This window comes from Vanessa atalanta, chromosome Z (assembly GCF_905147765.1).
Source record: "Vanessa atalanta chromosome Z, ilVanAtal1.2, whole genome shotgun sequence".
NCBI lineage: Eukaryota > Metazoa > Arthropoda > Insecta > Lepidoptera > Nymphalidae > Vanessa > Vanessa atalanta.
In genome coordinates, this window is record NC_061902.1 from 13,327,410 (window position 1) to 13,353,669 (window position 26,260).

Genomic DNA, 26,260 nt, shown 5'->3' on the forward strand with positions numbered 1-26,260 from the left:
AAACCGGCTTTGTGAGTAACCGTAATCAGCAAAATTGTTTTGCAGTGGTATTACATTTAGAAAATAATTTTAGGCACTTCTCTTGATGGAATTTTCTAGAAATACAACGAAAAATATCGTTTATTTAAGAAATACAAATCGCAAAAATCTCAAGACTATTTTTCCACTTTATACGAAAGATTATTACTAAATGTAGTATTATTACATCACTAATTATGCATTTAAATGAATAGTAGGACTATTAATTCTAAATGATCTATTCCATTTTACGTGTAAATACAACGGCATACTATAATCCTACGAGCGCAAGTGGTACCATGTCGTACCCGTCGAAATCTCGATGAGACGAAAATGACAAGTCAGTGACAAGATTTACGTCGATATTTTGTGAATTGCGGATCGGAAATATACTTAAATTCGCTGAATGATTTGAAGATTCCCGAAAGAAAGCGGAAAGGGGCGTCCTAGTTAGCAAAGTCAGATGAGACATTTGGCTTCGAACAGTCGTGTATGCGATGTTGATGTAGTCTGCTTCTATGAGACCATTATGGTTCAGAAGGTGCAGCGACAGCTTTAAATCAAGACAGGGCGGACCTGCTCGATGAGGACGAAGATGACATTGGCTTGAAGACTGAGATTTAAATAAGATAGAAGTAAAGCATAATTCTGCATATAGACGCAAAGTCATTCAATAGTCAGTTATTAGGATGGGATAACATTTTCACGTCCTGAGAAAGTTTTTGAAAGGGGAATGTGATCTGTATACGGTCACACGACCTCTTCTATCTAAATTTGTTAGCTCCAATTCTCCAAAGATTTTAATCATCGAGTTAGAGTTGATTTTCAGAAACATAAAATATGAGAAATTAATCGAGGAAACTGAAGGAAAAAAAAATTGCTAGATGTTATAAAACATGGTGAATATATAAGCCACGTTTAATAATACATGAAAATAATATTATTGTTAAAATGGAAATTCCCGAATCATTTTTGTAAAATGGATAACGAAAGATCGACCAGTAAGGACTAAGGTCTGAGTTCTCTGTAGATGGAAAAGAAAATAAGACGATGAAGAATTAATGACAAAATGACAACGACAAAAATGTAGCGTGTTTAAATAATAAAATTTGAATAAATAAATGAGTATTAGTAGTAGTATTTGATAATAGAATGATATACTAAATGTAGCATAAATCATTCAAGAGGCTTATGCTATATATTAAAGAGGCTTATTTATATATTATTTCCATAAATCTGTCCCTGAATTTCCAATAATATTCACTTGCCTTTGATATTAATAATTCTATACAACATATGCACTTTGAGAAATTGAAAGCATACACCGGCTTAAGGAGTATTAGCAAAGCTTTCTGCAAGTTTAATTTAATACGCCCTTGATATAGAAAGAAAACTTTACTTAGGACAAGACATAATTGAAAAAATGAATAAACAAACCTGAAAAAAATAAGCAATGTATACACTACTTTATCTTAGAAGAATAACAAAAAAAAAAGAGATTTTATAAGGAATCACAGTAACCGTGTCCTAAGTAGGAGTTCCATTCAGCTTCCAGGTCGGGTTTATATATATACACTAGAGCATTATTTCTTGCAGGACACCAAAAAATTTGTAAAACCGAACGAATAATTAGAATCTGGACCATTAACCTGATATGAAAACGTGGTCTAAATGCCGCTGTCGATAGATATCTTCTACAATAATTGTTTTAATAAAAAATTATTAATTAAAAAATAAGTTTATTAAGAATTTTAGATGAGACAATTCTCGGAGAAATTGAAAAAAAAAACTATGATAACAGTTTCATGATATCGCGCAGTATCGCTTGTTAATTGGCAGATTACGCGAGTCTTCATAGAAAGTGTTCAAGTTCATAGCCGGGTATTTTTATTTTATTTCAGTTCATTTCAGTATCATTATACGAAACATTTAAGATTGTTTTACAATTTCAAGGAGCTTTGTAGGAGAGCTGAGAGCTTTGAAACTAACGATGTTTTTGTTTAACATTTGTTGTTAAGTTTTGTTCTTTGACACATTTATATTAGTTCAAGTATGCTTATAGAGTCTCAAGACGATTTGATCGAACTGATGTACTAATAAATCACACCTCAATGTCAATTTATTATTATAGTATTGGATCGTTCGAACGATGGAGGTTTTTAACGTACATAAACTCAACCAGTGCACTCTGAAAAACCAACTAGCGGTTTATTCATTTTAGTTTGTTTTGTTTGGGCGCCGTTGTTCGTATGCATCAATCTCTAATCCAATTATTTTCAACAATTTTATATTTAATAAGTTATTGCCTTCATTACATAGTATAAAACAAAGTCGTTTATCGCTGTCTGTCCCTATGTATGCTTAGATCTTTATTTACTACACAACGGATTTTGATCCGATTTTTTATAATAGATAGATTGATTCAAGAGGAAAGTTTATATGTATACACTTATAATTTTAGAGGTTTCTGAAGTGTTGTCGTAAAAAAATCCTTTTTTGAAAAACTATTAACTTTGTAAGACATTTTGTAGGGTATTTAGTATCAGCATTGCACCCGTGTGAAGCCGGGCGGGTCGCTACTTTTTTATAAAAAGCAAATATTGAATAAGTCTAATCTATACTCATAAAATTTTTCGTCTAGACTATCTAAAACAAAAATCAAAATCCAATTATCAAATCAAAATTGAATCGACATTATACATGATTAAATTAAATTTAAAGCTAACCCTCCAACGCACTACATACACTTCTGAGTGAAGAAAGGTTTAATATAAATAACGTGAGCATCCGCTAAGAAAGAGATTTCTTGAAATTTAAATTTTCCGAGAAGAAGGATATTTGATTCTAATCTTGGTCAGTTTGACAATATCAACCGAACGCTTTCTTACCAAGATTGTAACTTTACACATCAATTTCTACGATATATTTCTTATTCATTATCCTTTCGAAGTAAAACATATTAATAATATAAACTGCTTCATAGGAACAAAGAGAAGAGATTGAAACCGAGTGGGTATTCCACTCATACACAAGGAGATTGTAAATATTGTGTTACTTGACATTAATTTCTATAAATACTAGAAGGTTGAGAAAATTGCTCAAGTTCTTTTCTCCAAGAAATATTTATCAACTGTAACTTTATTTTAATTTGGAATTGAATGATTTTCTCGTATATAACATTATTAGAGATATTTTTATATATATATTTATACTTGCTTGGATTACTTCAAGCATTAAATATTGAATATGATGCCGCTACTAGGGTAGCTTCACTTCTAAATCGCCTTTTCCATCACATGCACTTCCGTCGTGGTCAAGGAAATTAAACTTAAATAACTTATTATACATGTTCATAGGTATGATGAGATTTAAAATCGCTGTCGATAGGCTTATATTGTATATCAAAGGAATATCGTATAAAATTATATAAACAAGGCCTACGTTTTAACTCATATCAATATAATTATTAATTAGCCATGAATTTAAATTGCAGCTAAGCTATAATTGCTCAATACGCATTCACATAAATTTTGACTGTTATATATTGAAATGCAATAACTTTTAGCAAGTCAAATATTCAATATTCACTGTCCATATTAATATTATAAATAGGAAATATATTATTATATGTCAAGTTTAATATTAATAAAGAACAATTTATTTACAGAGTATTATTTTTTGATTATACGAGTAAAAATAACAAGTTAAATTTAACAGCAATTTAAATATTTTATCAACTTCACCCCAGCTTTAAATAGCGGATGGAATGAAGTTTCATAATAGCTTACATCCGTTTTTTATATTAACGAATTTGTTTCCATTGTTTTTAACATATAATATATTTAAATGAAGAAAATTGCACCATCACAAGTTCATTAATACTATATTGATAAGTATGTTATCCTGAACGATTTCGGCTATGGCGACCTTCTCAAGCAAACTATGAAAGACACGTGCACTCTCATAGTCTGATGGGTTGACGGGCTTTCCGAGACATGTTAGTATACAAACATCCAAGTTTAAGAAACTGGGTTATTACTGAGATTTTTTTCAATATAAAAACTCAATATCATTTTATTTTTCCGACCTGGGGTTCGAACACCGGAACTCGGGATCAGCGGCCATATAACAATACTAAGTATAAACTGTCCCATAATTGGACAAGTGCAAGAGTATTATAAGTGTCAGTCCATAGTCACGCGGGAACCTTTACTGGTTGAAAGCGGCAGGAGTTTGCTAACGTAATTTTCACACGTCTTCAAGAACTGAAGTTGTTACTTGACATGTAAGTTACCCCGCGACGAGAACTATGACTTTTATTAAGACGTGGTGCGGCCCGTGAAATGATTTTTTACCTTGCAGTCTAACGGTCTCCACATTGTACTATCGCTGCTTCCAAGTAACTTGAATTTTTATATCTATGATTTATATTTACTTCAACTTGTTGTCATAAAATATAAATACATTTTTTTTTCATATGAATCGTTCCACGATCGCGAAAGTATATTTTTATGTACTTAGATTTCGTTTAACTTAAAAACATAAACATCACCCGCTAAAAAAAAAGAAAACAGTGAACTCTCACGCCGATCAATGGTTTTGGAACTTACTCTATGACGTTCCTCCAGCGAGGGCTGCCGAGTACATGTGTAGCATTTCATATGATTCATACTGGTTTCCTCTGCCAGTTTTGCATGTTTTTTTTTTATATTTATAAACAACACACATTAAGCGAAAGGAGTCAGTGGTATTTGTCCAGATTGGAACAGACGATTTACGTTATTTAATTTGTAAAAATAATAATAATATTAAAAGGCGTTCATTAAGCTATCTTTAATTCGATAAAGTAGATTAAACTCAGGAGAGGAACTTAGCCTTGCTATTGTAAAAGTAGTGTCCTTATTGTATTACAAATCAGATGTCTTGTGCGAGAATAAACGTCTGCTATTCATTGAATGCAATTGCCTTCTGAAAAGAGTAAAGTTTAGAAGATAAATAAATATTTAAAAAATAAACAGAGATCAAATAATAATAAAAACGGTTAAATAATTCTTTATTTGAATTTTGCACACATTCATGTACCCATACACTACGTACATACATATCTTCTACGCAGTGTTTCTGTAGCATGTATGTATGTATGGATATATTTTTTTAGATCGACCGCCTTGGGCGAGTCTTCTAAAATATTTGATTATACTTGTTCAAAGCAGACTAATATCCATATAAATGCAACAAATTCATGTTATTAACTATGACAGAAACTAAACTTTGAAATTAGGATATTTGACGATGCATCGCGAGCTCTGAGCTACTCGTAATCCCCTGGATAGAAAACTTTAATTTATTCACGGAACATATTATCTATTCATAATTATAACATAATCTGTCGTGGGTGGAGTTAGAATTGAGGAAACTTTGTACTTAGCTACATACAGGATCTGCAGTCGCGAAAACCGTTGTGTTAACATTACGTAATTTATTTCTGTAAGAATGATTATAAACAATATATAAATGCATGTATTCTAATTCTGTTGGTATTGAATTCGAGACTAAAATATTGCTATACGGTTATAAAAACAGAGCGATTACTTCCATTCCACTTTTCAAATTTATTAAAAAAAATGTTTATAGGATGGAACGTAAATTTCAATAAAAGTCGGATAAAATAAGAACTTCGGTTTTATTCAAATTCAGTGAGAGTTTTCACCGATAACTCGCAACGAATGAAATAATGCTTGTATTAGAACTATCAAAACCGATACGCTAACTGAACCCGATTCACCGATGCATTTTTTTCTTGAATTATTCAAAACGTTCTAACGACTCAGACGCTGTTGCAACTTTAACGAACAATTTTGTATATAAACAACGGTATGAGAAAATTAAATTCCTTAACTTCAATTGCAAATAAAATAAAACAATTTATTAACTAAAAACAATTATTATATTAAGTTCAGGAATAATAAAAATAAACTTAGAAAAAAGGTAGAAAACATAAAATACTATTAAGGACGCGTGTAACAAAATTTGAGGATCAACTTTATATTTTATATAGATAATGTAATGTTCCTGTTTATTTTTATTGCGCATATAATTATAATTTGAACCATTAATCGGCGTAAAAGTTGAAAACTGCAAGAGGATTATGCTGTAGGAGGCGAATCGATTTCACCAAACATTTTAGGTATTAATCTATCAGACGTTATCGTTGGCGGCAGGCGTTCTAGGAAAACATTGCCTGAATATTCCGAGTTTGTTTGGACGGCTTAGCAAATGTAACTTCTAACTGTATTTTAATATTTCAAAGTACCATATTTTTCAGACTTTTACATGTTTTAAATAATAGCTTTATCCAACAATTTCTTTTAGTATTTAACTATTTTGATACGCGGGTGTCAAAATGGGTAAATACGTTGCATTAAATGTTAACTGTATTTGATTGAACTATGACGTTTGATGCGACTGCTTTATATCGAACCGGTCGTCTATTAACCTTGGCTTTGTATCGCTTCAATTCCCAATTATTATTAAATGTGAAATCAATTGAAATTATAATCACCTAATATAATTATGTACTAAGTACTACTTCAAAGCAATTAGTGGATGTGTTCTGTATTACCTATATGTACTGAAATATATTCATAATATGAATGTGTGCAATTTGGTAAGTTAAAATATATACAAGAATTTAAATGAAATTTCAATTAAATTAAGTTACTGTTCTTGTACGTTCCTCAGAGAATGACCGAAGGCGTCTCTCGAGGAGTAGTCATAACGGTGAGCAAGGATCCGACCTAGATCTATTAATTTATTAAATAAATGTCAATCGCCGTTAGCTTATTCAGAAGCGTATCTAATTCGCACTTGAATAACTTTCAAAACGAGAGCATTTGCTTTATTGCACTTCATGAAAATATATTGGAATATTAAAAATGTTTTCTCCGTGACAAATATTCTAAAGATTTCTGGAAGCTAATGTTTAAGAACGGTTAATGATATTCCACAAAATCTACAAATTTTGTCCAGTTTAAGCAAACTATGTTGCAGTTTTCTAGATGACACTTTTAAAGAAAATTTTAAACAGATCAAGGGATCAAATCTTAGCCTTTCACGTTATGTTTTGCTGATTTTCACTTAACATAAAGAAAAATAACACCCAATAAATACCCCAATGCAGGGCAGAAGTTTAAGTTAAGTTATGTTTAAAGTTTATTATTTAGCACGCTGTCTCAAAGCGCGTTAGTGGATATAAAATTATACATGTGGCTGGTATTCAACCAACACGCGCAGATTACGGACAAAATTCAGCGCCGAGCACGAAAAAAAAAAAAATTAGCACATGAAAATCAGCGGTGCTCGGATGGAAAACCTGGTATAGTTCTAGACCATTCCGTCTTCATTCGGTATAGTTCTGGTCCATTCCGTCACACCATCACTACTTAACAGATGAATAATGGTAATATAAATGTACATTTTACAGATTCTTCAATTCTATATCAACCGTCCGCCCAAAAATCTGTAGAGAATTAATGTGCTGCAGCGGCGAAAGATTCCGTCTCTATCAACAAATGGTTAAAACTCATTCAACCATTAAGATCTTAGAACGATAAACTTAATTACAGTGGAAGTATTCGGACAGGTGAGGGTAAACCAAATTGGTTGGTTCCCATTAAAATGGGTTATAGAATCCAGGTCAGCCTTCGGAACCGGAAAGATTTCCTGTGACGTACGTAAATTAACCTCAATACCAATCGTATCGGTTATCAAAATATTTGCTGAACAAAAATAAAATCAGAATAATAAAATATTGCGCTCGAAGAAACCCCAAATAAATAAGTGCGTTGTATCAGTTATATCAGTCATATTTGGGGTAATTTTCACATTGATGATTGCGCTAGAAAAAATCTGGATTTATTCCATCATCGTACATATACTGGGAACATTTAATCTGTTCTAATTACATAAAAGCAAACATCTTAAACATGTTTATTCATTTGTGGCATACTGTGGTCCAAAATATTGGGTATATCATAACAAATAGGGTAACCAAGTTAAGTTAAGGAAACAATATAACATGATATAATCATAAGTCTAGAAAAATTAATGCAATAATTAAAAAAAAAACACATTTCTTACCGAATTATACAATTTCGTTACTGGTTATTATTCGCCTATCACCAAACATTTCACAAAACAAACGAAGCGAAATAATTAGCCCATCCGTATGCGTACGTGGAGCTATGTATATCAGTTTGTAGCCTTGATTAAGCATTAGAAAATCCATAATACGTATGTACATATTAATTGGCTGAACGTGATGCTTCATGAACGTGTCGCATATCCTGAATAATTTAATATATAACTTTGCCATTCATCTTTATCAACGAATATAATAAATAGTTAAATTAAGTTATTAGGAACTATTAAATTTGTCTTTGCCTTTTGAATTCTAATAAATCTATGCTAAACTAGTAAGTGAAGAAACCTTGCTTTTGTTATACTTAACCGAAAAAACGGTTCTGTTAATTTTGTTTCGAAGATTTTGCGTCGTATTATTGTATAAGCCGCTCTTCGCGGTGTCAACCGCTTTATATTTAATATATTTACGTGACAAGCGTGAATTTCTTGGTCTTGTGAAATACAAGGACGATTTTTGGGTATAATTAAAAAAAAATAAGATAGTGAGCGGTTCGGTTTCAACTAATTACATCATATTTGACGCCACAAGAGAAGATATTTATTTATTTTATGTCCAAATACAAAGAAACAAGTGAATTTCATTTCATAATAAAATTATGAGAATTTAATCGCGTTCGGTCGTATAAAATTATTCTGGTGTGAATCGTTTTTCTCACAATAAAAGCATCCACGATAAATGTTTATTATATACATATATGTCTATGTGCGTGTATATACAAAAACACAAATATACATCAATCTCTACATTCAGGTTTATTTAACACTGCTCTTTTAAAAATCGAACCAATAACATAGTTGTCAATAAAAACACAAACGTTTTTCCCGTATTAAACAAATAAAAATAAACCAATATGCATTTAACACATTCGGATTATTATGCTGCAAAGAGTATGTTAGGCAAAATGAAAAAAGTATGATCGTAGTAAAATATATTCCGATAGTTTAAAGACTACGAAATAGTATTTTTGTCATATGTCTTCTTCCTAACTTGTTGACTCCAGTTCAACCGAAGAGCAAAATGTGTCAATGTTCTCTCCACTTGGTCGAGCAAATGCGAGATATCACACACGTCGCTGACAAAAGACTTAGCAACATATTGACCGTTCTGAATGAGCTTGTAAGGCGACTTTACGGGCTGGGGCGGTTATTACAATGCGGTTGGTAAAATAATCGTATATTGAATCCGTCAGGCTTCCTCTACGCCGTCCCAATCTCTTTTGCGTGCGTGACGCGTATATGTATGTGTTATAATAATAATAATAAATATGTTCATTCTTAAACGGAAACTTTGTTTTTATTTTTATGTTTTTCTAATTCTATGTTATAACAACTAGAGTATACTTAAAGAGTAATTTATACGTATCTTGATTAAGATTTTACTTATTCGTCAAATTTGATGTAACCACCTGGGTAGGTACAAACGCATTTATTCTATCACTAGACCGAAAATGTGTAAGTTTAGTTCCAATTTTAATGGAACTGGATTATATGTGCAAATGTAAACTATTTCCAACTACATTATAAAAAACACGTTTTTAATACGCATGTGTATCATATAAACTCATCGTGAATTATTATTTCGCCTCTCTTTTATTGAGAGAAAACGATTGTAGTCACATCAATAGTCGATTTATGCACGTTTTTATTTTAATTTCAATACACGTAGCATTTTATAAGACAAATATTGACATAATTTTATCTCCTTTAATTAAGAATAAAGCTCGTGTTAGAAGTGGTGACGAAAATACCCAAATGATCTTTTAAAGAGTCTCTACGTAATATCAAAAGCAAACTCGTTTCATGTTAAGTAGAGTTGGTGTAAATATTTTTTTAAAGCGTGTTAAGCCGTTTATTTTATCGGTGGCGTCGAGTGTAAAGTAATAAATAATTGGAAAACTCTTTATATAATCTAATTACGGTGAAGTTGATTTAATAATTGGAAATTGGAGAACATATTGTGACAGCCGTTATATTATCGTTGATAAAAAAAAAGTTACCGATATTATTATTAAAAAAATAATGAGCTCCTATATAGAAATTTTTATTACTATTAAAACATAAACGTCCTCGCGAACCTTGTTTAGGGTGGAGGGGGGGGGGAAACATTGATGTCTCTCTCTCATCATTGATCTATCGAAAGGATAAGACACTACATTTTTTACATATCATTTTCTCAATAACGCTTATAGGTATATATATATATATATATAAGAAGTAGTTTACTTATAGAAAATTAGACGTAAAATGCAAAGTAAAAATATCGACCTCATTTTATAAAAGGCTATTTTGGCTCTATACCACTGACTAAATTATTGTTTTATTTTGACGAAAGCGAAGTGCTAATATGGAACGCGAGGTTAGAATTTTTAAGTGAGATAGCGGAGTCGAATTAAAATAGAATCATCCATTCGCAATAACCAAATGAACAAACCGCGAGTCGGTAGCTGGTGAATTTTGATGCAAAAACTACAATCATAGTATCAAATAAAAAGCCGGAATGTTATTGAATAGAAGGATAAAAGCTTGTTTGATTACCGCTGCCGAGCTCATTGTGCAAAGTGGACCGGTGGATACATATTTGGGAAATTCATACAACGCGGTCACGTTGTTTTCAATCGTGGTTGAGCACAAGATGAATTATTAATATTAACAACAACAACTAAGCACACGAAAACTCAGCGGTGCTTGCCTATTTCTTTATGATAACGTTCCCAAGATACTGAGATACCATAAATAAAGGGCTAGCAAATGATAATTTAAAGTCTCTTAATAACGACTCCCAAGAACTATTGTTTTTTAGTCAAATATCTATGTAACAAATATGTAATAATAAGATGTTAACAAGATCTTCTAATGTTTGTCTGTTTTTTTAGGTCAAATCTTGCAAGCTGACTTATTACACAGAGTTGAAATGTTATGTGTTAATTCAGTTCATATGACAAATATTTTTATGGTAACCTAATTATGAACCCGAATTGGCTCCAGATGAAGAAACTCTTCAAAGATCAACAGCATAGATACGAAATTTAAGATAATAAAAAACAATATATATTCTTGTTTATAAGGTTTATTTTTACTATTTATTAGTTTTAAAAAAAACAATAATTTCATAATATTAACAGGTGATTATTAAAGTAATTATTAGAGAAAACTTAATTAGTTTATATTATATTGTCAAAATATTAGAAATAATAAACTCGAAGCTCACGGAACACGATCGTGTAATGTATCATATAGTCATAACATATAAAAAAAAATACACGAATAGAAAGAGAGTATTACATTCGGGTTTTAAAATTTCAAAAGTGAAAAGTATTAAATGGGAAGAGAATAGCACTGATATTGCGAATTTATAACTCTTTCTAAATTTTTATTCAGAGAATATTTTGTTACTACATCATATTTTTTCATGGAATTTGTGCTATTGTTCTCGATTAATCCATTGTTTTGAATTTACATAGACGACCGAGATTTTAGAGCGTATAACATTTTTTAAGCCGATTTGTTTTCTATGAAATACTTACTAACTACTCATTATAATGTTAAAATGAATGACTTACAATGCATAACGCAGAATAAATTGATGAGTCAAACAGGATGAAATTTTACACGGGAATTCCTCACGGAACGTAGGTGGGCACTAAGAAAGGATTTTTAGATATATAAAAATCGGTATTTAAGCTTATGTTAATGAGATAGGGATAGATGAAAGTTTATTTTAAAATTCATCACCTCGGATGGCACTAAAGTGAAGAAGAATTGGGGATAAAGTTTGTATAGAAGTTAATGTTTTTTGAATTATTAAAATAAGAAAATCGGTATATTGGCTTATATTAATGAATACAAATCAGTATTTTTGTAATTGAGGAAAAAAATGTTCAAAGTTTTGTATAAACGTCCATCTTTTCTCAATGTTTGAATTATGGTAATCGGTTTTGAGGCATCTGTATTTGAATAAACAACATTCTGTTTCAGTACTCTTAAAATTCCAATAGCGGGTGAAATAGGTAGATAATATTAAATAAGTTTGTATGGAAGTTAATCATTCTTTCAACTCCAAATATGGAAATTGTTCATCGCGGGTTACCAACAAACTAATACTTAAGAGTATTTAGCGCGTTTCTGTATCCATGTTAAATTATTGATAATTTTTTATCTGTCATTAGTCATCTCACGCATACTTGAGACATTTTGTAAGTACAACCTTTACTCACTCATACTAATGCACGCCGATAATAATAAATTTCACATGGAAAGGCGCGCCTTCGGGATTGAATAGTTCTATACACGGTTGGTTGTTACACAAATTGTAGCGTTGACGTCTTTGATCTTGTTCCATTACAAATACCATAACAAAACAAGGATTATTATGTAAAATTGCTGATTTAAATAAGTTTTAAGCTAAAATAACTGCATGCTTGTAATCCTAGAACTCAAACGAATAAAATATAGTATTATATATTAACCAGATTGCATTATCGCCAGTAACTAAAGATGATTTCAATTTAATCGATTGAATGCATCTCTTTTAAAATTCAGTTCAAATATTTGATTATTTAAAGAGAAGCTTGTTAAAGGCCCGCCTCAAGTAAAGCCCGATTCCGCGAATGTGTCAAAAGGCAGCCAAGGTCACCTCGTATTTCAGCAAAGTATTCGGAATCTTCATAGCTTCCGCACTTTTAGCATACACATTTAATGTGTATCTTAAAATTTCTTTTTACATGAGGATTTTCCTTCTAATATTTTTCTTCGGCGTGACGTGAATTATATTACTAAAGTAAATTTTGAACATGAAAAATTCATTTGTGACCTTTTAGTTGCGTCTACTTGTTTCGTTGCAGTTCCTGAATCGCTATTCAGACATACCTAAGTCAGACCTAGTTTCTTTCGGATGTCAGGCTTGCCAAATCCTAAGATTTTTCAGTGAAAGTGTAAGGCCAGTGAAGCATCGAACTCCCACGCAGTACTAATTTGTTATACGAGAAATTATTCACGAGAGTTTCTTGTGAACATTATTCAAGTTTGTAGCGAAAAGTTTAATTACTATAAGCGCAGTCGGTAAATTACATTTCACCAGAAATATCGTATTTTGGAAAATTATTTTAATTTATGGATCTTAAACGCTTTTCAAAGTAAATCTTAGCGCAAATCATTATATTTTCTCATATTTAGATCCCATGAGTGTTTCCAAAAATGTATATATATTTACGCTAAGAAGATTTTTATCCGGTAAAAGTATGTAATTTTTACGTGTATATTGCTGGTGCAGATACTGCGTAGCTTCGGCAGAGTAGAACAGAACCAACATTTTTAAATCCGCATATTTTGAAAGAGCCGAACCGAAGAGCTTAAGAGAATATTTGTTATATGCATCCATCAGCCGAGCACGTAAGCCGTATCATCTGCATTGGTGCGGGGAGCCCACCAGGATAAACATAACCCGGGAGGATTGGCTCGGGCGGCAGGCTGTAAAAGTCGACTAAAGATATTTTTTTCATGCAGTTTCACGCAGCGGCAACAGACTAATGGTATAAGAAAATGTTAAATGTTTTACAGAGCAATACTCTATTTAACAAATTATTAACAGAGACATTATTAACCTATAATTACTATACTTAACTTGTTTCGTGTTTTACGCGTCCGAATATTATTCAAAACAATTTACATAAATGTCATACATTTTGATATTTGCACCCGTTGCACATTTTATTTTGTCACACGAACTAAACAGTTTCAAACATTATTCAGATTAGCAGAATTAAAAAAAAATATCATGTAAATAAATCAACTTCAGAACATCGATCCAATTTATGTACATTGATCGCTTGAATTCTAAATTGACGCTTATAGCTTTCAGTTTTCAAAATGAGTAAATATCACATTACTTATTTTTAATAGAGTCGTATCTCTTAGCCGCCATCTGATCGACTTTTAAAGTGTCATTATTATCCAGCTCGTCAAGACAAACAAACGTGGTACATTTATGAAATGGGACAAGTGCTAAATTGTTAGCAGGGGATAGCGTTCTGCCACAATAGTGTGGTAGTATAGAAATAACAAACGAGTGTTACTACAAAGACGTCAATTAATTGTTTCACGTCAAAAAGGAATACATTTATAGAAATTATAGTACGATGATACCAACACAATCAACTTCTCGTCTATTGGATTTATAGTCATCTATCTATTTACTAAACAGTTTAACAAAAATAAAAGCTATCAAGAGGCTGGTATGTTTATTTGTACTCAAAATATAAGAAGAAAACATTGAGAGGAAAATTTTAATAAGTATTGCATTACAGTCAATTTTATCGCGTCCTACTGTCCTAATATCTCATGCCCTCGTCCAGGAACCACGTCAGTACCAAGTCTTATTGGAGTATGACTAGTTCCGTGATAAGGTAACAAAACAACAGGTAGAGTTTTGCATTTACATTAATCTAGATTTACTTCAAAGTTAAAGGAAACAAGAGTTAATATAGAATTATTTTTTAAGGCAATTTAAATGCAATTTTACTACAGAAGCGGGCTTGGAAAAACAATATTACCAGCTAATAAATTCCTGTAAGAGTAGAATTCTTTTAAACAATTATTCTATTTTAATTTAAAGTCGAAGCTTCGACGAACGATCGTTTAACGTTTATAATTCACAAAATAAATTAATAAAATACTGGCTCTATGGACGGCTCTAGTTGCAATACCTTGTTCGATTTGTTTGTCGACAAATATCCGATAAGACTCGCGCCACCTTTATAATTCGAGTTGGATGAAAAATAACTAATTTCAAGCGGAGGTAACTTCAAAGCACACCTAGTTAATTAAAGAAATAGTTAATGAAGTATTGAGAATTGCTTCAAATAGATTTCATTTTGGGAACGATCATAAATAATAAACATAATTTAAAAACTTTTGTTTTGCAATAAACTCTACAGTATGTAGTAGTGTAACAGTGAAAGGAATTATTATACGATTGTCTATTTAACAATTAATCTTTAAAATCTTTGTACAACCAATAAAAAAACCTTAGAGCGTAAAAACTTTTATAAAAGATTTATTTTATAACACCTCGTCTTATTGCCTCCACTAGAGGCAGTAGAGTTGGTTCCATTTTCGCCGAGATAATCGGAATTGCGATTCAACATAGAAACGTTCTGCTAGCATTCTCGCCACCGTTCCACGCGGTCCAGTTCTGTTGACTTTATTTAAACTTACAACGTCAATATTTTTTACGCAAATAAACATAGCTACAGAAAAAAATGCCCTTACGTAAATTAAATTAGATGAATTGACAACGATGTTGATGAGTTTCGGCCCAATTTCAATTCAATTTCTACTTTACATTTGATAAGTCATAATATTATAAATACATTGAGTTTATTTACACGCTTACATACGTGTAAGATTACTAATACACAGATCATCATGAAATTTTGCATACGCGTTGCTAGGGGGGTACTGTGAAGAACATAAGGTACCCAATAACTGCTCCTAAGTTAGACGGAACCGAGAGTTGTAACAAGTATTGCATAAAGAGGATTCGATAAATTGCGTATCAACCTTTTTAAAACTGCTAAAATAAAATTTAATTCAGCGTAAATAAATAATACAAATAGAATAAATCTTACAAATGGATGTATATTAGATCTGTGCTAATGCAACTGCTATCTGATTAATAAATAAATTATACGACTTGAGTAAGTAATTACATATTTAAACTAATTATACGCCAGTCAGAACCAACAAATTAACAAACAGCCACGAGTCAATATCACAAATGCTTTACATAACATTCATAAATAATCAGAGAAAATACGACATAAATTAATGGCCGACATAGCCCGGTGATTTGAATACGTGGAACGTAACTGAAACTCGCGCATACAAATCCGGGCAAAAACAAATGCTTTCAAATTTAAAATTCCTCTTGCGTTCGGTGATGAAGGAAAACTTAGAAAGACATACTGTTTTTCGAAAAAATACACATGAATCGCGATAGAGTTAGCCGTACAATCTTTTCTTTACGAGTAGGAACCTTTGCCCAGTGATATTAATTATTTTAATTATACAAACATTTAAAATTATTTTGTGAATAAAAAATAACATTATTTATATATATTGAAATTAGTAAAAAAACAATTATATTTCGTTTCGTTACAATAATTTAATCAACGGCGTTCGGCGTTTCGAGCTGGTTACAATAATTCAATCAAATAAAATTACGTTTAAAATGCTTACCGAACTTTATAAAGTTAATTATAATTTACGTTATTTTAAACGCCTAGGAAAAAATATTTTTTTTGAATCCTACTAGTCGACCAGCTTACTAATTGTTCATCGTTATGTATAAAATCATTCATAAACTTGACTTTGAAACTGAAACTATTGTGGAAACTCGCATGGAGATACAATATCGAGAATTCAAGTTCAGTCCTGATGCATGATCGAATATCAATTTGCAAACCGTATATTTACTGTTAAACGGACGTTAGATGTTGATTATTATCGGAGTTCGAACTTCGAATATCCAAATTTAAATTGGGAAAAATTCATATAGTTCAATCGCAATTTGAGATAACGGTGTAAATAGATGACATTTAAAACAAAACTAACGAATTAAAACCATATTGAAATAAACAAATTATATTTTTTTGACAGCTGCGTTTTGGGTACATCAAACTTAGATCAAATTCGATTCGCGCTTATCTCTAATTAACTGTATTGACTGGATTTTTTATTCACTTTTATTCACTTTTAATTATTTTATAGTTCTTTCATGAGTTAGGAAAAAAAATATCCGTTTTATATAATTAGTGCTTACCTTGAACTGGCTTAAGAACTCTTGTTGCCTGGTGATGTCGGTAGCCAGGATAAGAGAGCTGATTTGACGTTCCACCTTGACGCGAATTTCCTGCACTTCCAGAAGTCCACTCTCGATGATGCAACTAACAGCCGCTCGCCAGTGATGGTTCTCCAAAACAGACGTATTCTGTTGAACATAAATTAAATAAATAAATATTGGACATCACATACATGACTCTGATCCCAATGTAAGTAGCTAAAGCACTTGTGTTATGGAAAATCAGAAATAACGACGGTACCACATACACCTAGTTCTCTACATCTACATCTAAGTTAACATAGAAAACTAATGAACTTTTTCTACATCGACTCGGCCGGGAATCGAGCCCGGGACCTCGGAGTGGCGTACCCATGAAAACCGGTGTGCACACTACTCGACCACGGAGGTCGTCGTCGACATATAATATATATTCTTAAGATCTTAGAACTAAAATGAAATTATATAAGGTGAGATAAGAATAATTACAGTAACAAATATCACTCTAATGTTATTTTAATAATTGTAATTGAAGTCATATATTGCATAAAGAATTAAAATTAATGTAAACATATTAAATGTTATCTAAATTCAGAATTCAAGTTTCCAACAAATAGCGCGCTTCGCGGTTGCAAACAACTATTATTGTAAGAGTGAACTTTCAAGTCCAATTCATCCCAAGGAGCGCAACGTTGTGCACATTGATAAGTTACTTTATATTTATAAATAAAACATTTTCGTTTCGTTTCTAGATTTCATCTAAACCGAAAACGTTTCTTGTCCGTTGGGTTGGTTGTATGCTCGTATTGCACGTAAAGCGCTTTAATAGAATTTAGGTACAAGTAGAATGTTTTTATCACAATAGCTAACTCTTATATAATAATAATAATGTCTTTGTAGTTGGTAGTTTGCTACATATTATGCATGTGCCAAAAATTCATCCGATACATGATAGTTTCCTCACGATGTTGTCCTCCGTCGCCGAGAACGAGATTAGTTGTAAACACAAAATAATCACCATCTTCGGTAACTAACCACGTGTCCTTGTTCTTGCAATATTGGTTACGTATATCATTTTAATCTCAAATTATATAAAATACATTAATAATAATTTTAAAAGATTTTGGTTAGATATCCCTGGACGCTGAGTGATTAATAAAACATATAATTTTAATTGTAAAAAACAATAGCCTTAGAGGAAGAATAATACCCGATCGCCGTAGGTATTATTTTAATATGAAACAATAGTATTAATTATGTTAAATACTTTTAAGATGTAGAATTTTTTTTTAGATTTTAATATATTTCATTAAAAAAAATACAAAGCATTGATGGCGACGCATAAAAGCGAAATAACAATAAATTAATATTTCGGTTTAATAAGAAATGTTATGTGTGCGACATCGAACTGAGCTTAAACAGTTTTGACGAGGGCGCTCGGTTATCAGCTCGCCGCCTTTAATTTCCGTCTCAATAAGTCACCTTCATCGTTCAACTGTTCAATATCTCAATAACTCGAAATATTGATCCTTCTCGTAGGCACAACATTCTACCCTCGATACTGTATGATTTGCTTATATCTCAGTATCCTTCGTATTTCGTTTGTTTTAATTGGAAGATTTACAGTTCAACAACGCTTTGTGGTAGGACCTTCGTTTACTAAACAAAACAAATTCGTATTAACTACTCATCACCAGGTCCCAATAAAATTGCCAAATTATGAAGACGCTGCCGAAATTAGGAAGACAATAACAATAGATAGTGTCAATAACCGTAGAAAGTTTAAGTTTGTGACGTATTTACCAAGTGAACTCGGTGCCGACAAGCCGCAAGTACATATTTTCGGGAAAGTTTCGAAGAAATAATCCATAATGGAATAATGTAAAAGCGCAAATTAGTTCTAAGTGCCTTTTAGCATGCACACGGCTGCCGTCTAAATGGCACAGGGAGGTGCCATGATAATTCTTGAGCACCTGTACACACACCACAGTTTCCACACTATTAACTTTCAAACGGTGATGATCGAACTTGGGTGAATAGATTGAAGACGTTGTCATTAATCATTAAATGGGACGATAAAGATGTGTGTGTATGTCTATATCATATCAAATACGTCATCGTCGGCTTGTAAGAAAATGTACTCATTCTGATGTATTATATAAGGTTTAAAAATCATTTACTTAATACAATTTATTTTTGGGTCCTTACATACGTCCCATAAAGGTTTCAAGAAAGATTTTTCAAAATCCGTCTCCTAAGTTTTTGATCGTAACATAGGATACGAAAGCTCGCCAATTTTTTGTGTTAGCAATATGGAAATCGGCGTTAAAGCTTCTATTTCAAGTAAAATATATTTAGTACTGTGTTTTAAAATAATCGTTACTTGAGAGGGCTTAATAAGGCTTAATAAGGTTAAGGCTTGTTTGTACGAATATTTATTATTTATGTAAATTGAATTAGTTTACGAAATAGAAATAGTATATACATATAATTCCTTACTCATGCAGTCAAGTTTTTGGTACAGAATGTATACCCAGATACTGGGTATAACTAATATACGTACATAGTTTACATCAACTTGTTAAGTTCGAATGAAAACTATTGCACTTATGTGAAATACTAATAATAATATTCATCGTTTAATTAACTATTTTTCCTTATGGTTTAGTATTTTAGTAAGTTTTTGTGGCACTTTATGTAAACAAATTAAGAGTTGACTCCTAAATCCAGACATGAAATTGGGCTCCCTTTATAATCTTATAATTATATCATTGCAGACATTATATTTGAGCAGGGATAAGTTAAATGATGGGCAATCCAGGTTACAATACTGGTTTTAATATTTGGCTGGTTCGTTTTGAGCCCAGAGGATCGGAATTGCGATTCAACGGGTAAATGCTGCTAACATTCTCGCCTCCATTCCACGCGGTCAAGATTTATACAGTAACTATTTTTAATTCATATTTGTATATATTTAATCACTTTATGTCATTTGATTATTCTCAAACGTTGTTATTTTTTTTCTTTATGTCTGCTTTTTCTAATAATTAAGATAATTCAAGGGGTTTCTGAATGTTTCCGATGGTACATCCTATTGGGTGCACGGCTATTTTCGTCGTAAATAAAACTAGCTTCTGCTAGTGAAATCGAAATTCTGTCCATAATTGATGGCGCAGGTCAACTACTACTAATGTATGCAGTGATATAGGCGTGTACGTCTATAACGCTACATGAATTAGTGGAAAGGATGTTACCTCGCTCGAGAAGTGGTTGTAGTGGATGCACACGAGCGTCATAAGTCAACGACTAAGTCTCCGAGCCATGTGTATATTGTCATGGATTATACTTCTAGCCAAATACATGTTGAAAAAGCATTATAAATTATAATGCAATGATTTAATTATAGCCTCGTTTAGATATTTTCCATTTCATTTACGAGATAGTGTTCAAAGCTTTATCCAATTCGATTGAAATCTTTTCTCATTTCGTTCACGTAAGACTTGTGTTAAACATTTTAAATTCTATAAAATGCATTCACCATGACTTAGAACAATTTCTATTTGTATTCTGTGATTTAATGTCGAGCCCAGGATATTGCCTACCCGTTGTGATAGACTTAATTTAAAAAAACAGAATTGCTTTTATACTACTTACATGCCTGGCGTATAATAAACCTATACAATGGAAATAAAATCCTTTATAAAATAAGCACATGGTATGGTCGAAAGGTCACTCCGAAACAAAGCATTATTAATACAATTCATTCTGATCATTAATTTGTACGTTAATTTAATTTTATGTAAAACGAAATACGTAAATAAAGTAATCATATGAATTTATATGTAAATGTTTACATCTGAAAATATGAGGTCGATTTCGACATGCCCGTGAATCGTGTTAACAATACAATTTAGTTGTTATTTGTTAATTAAATTACAAACGTTTTTTGTTAAAGTTTTGCTAGCATTCCTTTTATTGCTGTATTTTATTATTTAGGTAATAGGTGCCAGATATTACCTAAATAATCTAAAGTAATATTATGAAAACTATAAAAATGCCCCGAAGGTTCCCTAGATATTTTATGATTGGATATGCAGATGTTAAATAAAGAAAAAATGTGATAGATAGCTTAAGAGTAAAAAGTGAACCATTATGATAATAAAAACCTTAAAATTCATTTCCTAATTTCAACTTAAATTTTCTTTTAAAGTATACTATATGTATAGGTATATATGTCAGGATTTCTCTCACAATTACATAATTAAATAATAAAGTTCCAAAAATAGCTACCGTCATTTACAAATTTACGACATACTGATTTAACTTTGTGTTTTATCTTTTCATAGTTACTACCCGGTATCGGCGTGTTTTTTGTAGAATCGACATTCTCAGTCAATACGTACTTTACATTTAATTAAATTTTGTAAAAGCGTGTTTCTAAAGTGCTCGTTGAATGAAGTATAAATTATCACATGCTTTAAACGATCTGGGATAATAAAACGTAATGAGTTATTAACTACTACAACTATCATATCAGTGTATTAAAAAAAAACATGACTTTGGTCTTATTTACAATGGTCTTAAGGCCATATATACGACACGACTCATCAAGACTCGACATAAGCCCCTGTAAACCCTCTGGAGATTCCGCCACAAAACATAAGTCGTCTGCCTACATTATCTCAGTGATAATGGCGTCAGATATTTTGGTGTGAGCCTTTAATCTAGACAGGTTAAAGAATCCACTGCCGTCGATACGGAAACGGATACGGATGCCCTCAATCAAAGTCTGTGTTTTTTAATATTATACATTGATCAATGACGCAGTCCACGTAAAACTCGGTAATGACTCACTTAAGCTGGTAGATAATTTCAAATACCTCGGTAAAACGATAACATCAAGGTGCCTTCTTGATTGTAATGAACAAACTGAACAGCAGAATTGGAGGAGCTATTGCAGCTTTTGGCAGACTTCGCTTCAAGGTGTTCCGATCACACGACATTAACAGCTCTCTACAAAAGCAGCTTTGTACATGGCGGTCATTTTTTCTCGTTTGCCTATGAAGCATTGTGCCCGTACCGCAGGCATATCTACGTGACATTTTTAACATCTGCCTGTCGGACCTTATTCGCAGCACGGAAGTTCTGCGACGAGCTAATGTCGACGGAATAGACGCCTATCTAATGCGGCGGCAATTGCGTTGGGGCGGACATGTCTCCCGGATGTCTAATGACAGAGTCGCGGAACGCATCTTTTACTCAGAACTGCACAATGGCAAGCGAAAACAAAGCACTCAATTTCTGTGGTACAAAGATGTGCTAAAGCGTCACATGAAGCATTGAGAACTGGAACCAGTGGGAGACACTGGCAGCCGACCGGCAACTTTGGAGGCATACCGGAAGCATTAAGGTGTTTGCTATTGAGAGAAGACGAAAAGATTAGCTCGATGCAAAATGGGACGAGCTCAAGGCCCGACCACCTGTGGCCATACACTGTAACTATGTCGGAGGGGTGTTGACTTGCAGTGAATGTGGTCGTACATGCGCTGCAAAAATTGCCTATGCCAGTCAATCAGCGTCAGTCAGAGAAAACAGAACAGACGTTCTTAATAGATATATGTATACTACTATATCTCATTCCATGCAATGAATAAATGTTTGATAAAGTTTTAGCTTAAGAAATGTTTCATTCCTCTTGCAAGGGAACAGATATTATAAGTTTTTGAGAAACTAAGAGATTGAACTTGCTTAATTGACTGAACAAAGACAACAAAAAGTTGAGTTATGTGCAATCCGTAAAGTTAAGTATTTTAATGATAATAATAGTAGAAATATCACATTAATTCCGAATAATATAAATACCAATCTATTCATATTCACCTATGTATATATGAGTATAAATTCGAAAGTAAATATGTCTAAGTATATGTCTACAAGTAAATAAGCTAAAACTGCTGATCGCTATAGACTATGAAACCAAGGAAACTTTGCTCAGATTTCATCCCTGAGTTGCTGGGAACTATTTGAACAAAACCATAATTAAACGTAACTTTATTAACTTGAGTTAACATACAATACCTATTCTACTAATGCAACGATATATTTTTTATTTTATTTATTACAGTAGATGCGTGTCAGTTACCGAGCGCAAGTTACGTCCTAATATATTTGCCTTAAAATTTATTTATTTTCGTCTTCATCGTCATAAGCATATTAACGTCAAAGATATGGCAGCCTCTCGTGGCGTGTTTCGCAGACACGTGATACGCGATCGAGTTATTTTTCAATACAATTTATGATAAATTGTAATAATTTAAAGGAAAATAGTATTTCTTTTTTTTCAAGAAATAGCCAAATGAAGATGGCTATTATTTTATTAACTTATGCTTTACAGTATATACAACATAAGTAGCATTTACTTCGTTATCGCTTTTAATCCACATTTATTTACAGCGGACGTTATATGGATTCCTCTAAGCTATTCTCTGGACGTGGTTTTGTTTTGCATTAGCTATAAAGTTTATTAATTTACAATTAAAAATTAAAATTTCATAGTTAATGCTGAATGTATATGTACTTATTCTTTCTACTTAGCAGTGACAGGTTATTGGTCATATTAAATAACGATCTGAACCAGCGGCATTACCCGCGCGAATTTCAATTACAAAAGTAACCTATATTTTTCCCTGAGATTCAAACTATCCCCACACCAAATTTAATCTAAATCAAGTATAGCGGTTTAAGCGTGATAAGAGTTACTTTCGCATTTATAATATTAGTAGGAATGTTATGAATTATTCATATTTTTTAAACTTATCAACTACTAATATTCGAGTAATAAATTTTAAAGTCAAAATAGACTTTATACAAACAGGCCCGACGCTCCCAAATATGCCACCACGCGTTCCCGTCGGCTTTGCCAGCGCAATGCCGTCATGTCCACGTCCGCAAACGATGCCCGCGGCTTTACTACCGGCTAATCTTAGTATATGAATCCCCGGTATATTCACATGAGCACCAAAACGAATTTGAATCGTTATTTTTTTTATACTACTGATATGATACAAAATAGTTTGGCTCGAAGTTCTTTTACGCGGCTTAAAGTAGAGTGAGGCAGAGGCAGAAAAATAGAATTTTGCACCCTCCAGTCAACCTTTTCTCACTTTCTCTTTATCTTTTTATATTATATTCGATTTCATATTAAATTATTTAAAATTATATTTTGGGTTTAACTCAAAAGGGTTTTTTTAAAAACAATATCATTTTATGTCATTTAACTACACTCAAACGTTATTAATTTATTTAATTGTGTCTGTAATATAATACATAGCAAAAGCAATTTCGTTTCGACTGAATGCCCAATTATACATCTCTCTTTTTTTTAACTAATATAATATATTTTTTTATGACGTCGGTAGGCAGACTTGCATAGGTCACCTGATGGTACGTGGTCACTACCGCACATAGACAAGGGCGTTGTAAGAAATATTAACCAGTCCTTACATCATCAATGCGCCACCAACCTCGGGAACTAAGATGTTATGTCCCTTGTGCCTGTAGTTAAATATACATATTGTTATAAAATTTTTACTCTGCATGAGAGTCATAAATTACAAGTTAACGCTTTTATACATTGTAACATTTTGTAAAATAAAAGTGTCTGCAGGATTTCATTACATGAACGACAACGAATAACTTTAGCAGGATATATTGACTTCGTGAAGTTAGAAACTCGGTGTTATGAAGTTATTACTTCACGTGTTTATGCAATATCTATCAACGTTCCTAACAAATTATTATTTTGTATATAATTAACATTGATGTAGATATATTGTGACGTTACAATTTCTACATTGCAAATATACCGAACAGTTCTATGTTGAAGAAATAATAAAAATTTCGAAGCGGTGTTGTTTCGAAAGTTATTTCCCATAACACGTGATACGATAACCGAAATACACCGAGAGCTGTATCAATGTCACTTGTCTAACTTTTTCGATCGTGAACGCTAGTAAGTTCTGCAAGGGATGATAAATGAAAACTCTATTCTAGTTTCGAATGGAATAAAATCACCCTATAAATACTGTATTAAGTTTCAGCCAATGGATGAATTAAAAAACAATACTTGGTTTTGCAACTATTTCATTATAATATAATATATATTGATATTATCAATATTAATTATTATTATTATATTATGTCTATTTTTAGAAGATAAAATTATATTTATGTTTAAATTCATGTTTGTATTGAGATTTAATTGGTTCGAAATGAATTAAAAATATTGTTATACTTGGTTATATTTTCAATGGTTTTCAAATCTTAAAAATTAAAGATTATTAAATAACATACAATTTCATTTTTTTTTTTGTTAATAGAAACCTTATTGTTGATGTGATATTATCAGAGACCCGATGTCAATTAATATTGTAATTCTAATTGACCTCTAATATAATTTCTCCTAAACTAGAAATAGTTAAATTCTGACGTACTATCCGAATCTATTTCCGTTCTAATTATCGCTGTCAATTAAGATAAACAATAAAACTGTTTATTAACAAAGTCAATATCAAACTCAATAATCAGAGCATAATAAGATTCATAACAGTTTGACAAATATTTTAGTGGAAATATACGTTTATTTTAGTCTCTATTTATAGGCACGGCTTTACCAAACGAATGGATATTTACGTTGTTAGGTTATTCTATACATTTATTAAATTGCCCGGTTTTTGAGCGTCATCACTGAGTGCACGAATCATATAGATAACTAGTTACCGGCTGCGGCTACGCGTTATAGGGGTTGATTGTCAGATATATTTTTTTATACTATCCGTGTAGACATATGATGGTAAGTGGAAGTACAGTCCAAATGCGAAGACGACCAGTACAGTCAGCAAGATTGAGCTGCACTAGTCGCCCTCGCCATGCCGGCACACAAGATGCCTCTTCACGCCTCAGCTGTTAACAGACTGATAGAAAAAGTTACTTTAGAATGTATAACATTAATATACGTAAAAAAATTATAAACTCTTACATTATATTGATCTAAATACTAATATACATTCAACAATATTTAAATATTATATAAAATGGTTTGTTCTGACTAGCATGCGTCGCGCCTTTATGAACAGCGAAAACCACAGAGTCTAGAAAGGTGAAATTCGAATCTTAGATTAATTTAATAACAAGAGACGAGCAAGT

At 31.9% G+C, this 26,260-nt stretch overlaps 1 protein-coding gene across 2 annotated transcripts in view; it reads right to left on the minus strand.

The window, feature by feature from the left end:
• The window catches only part of LOC125076067 (cAMP-specific 3',5'-cyclic phosphodiesterase 4A-like), a 151,392-nt gene that overhangs the window by 37,729 nt on the left and 87,403 nt on the right, over positions 1-26,260 (minus strand). For both annotated transcript variants that reach the window (XM_047688010.1, XM_047688011.1), the window contains exon 7: positions 17,039-17,206. In XM_047688010.1, coding sequence (XP_047543966.1) covers positions 17,039-17,206 — 168 coding nt within the window. The remainder of the gene's footprint in view (positions 1-17,038; positions 17,207-26,260) is intronic.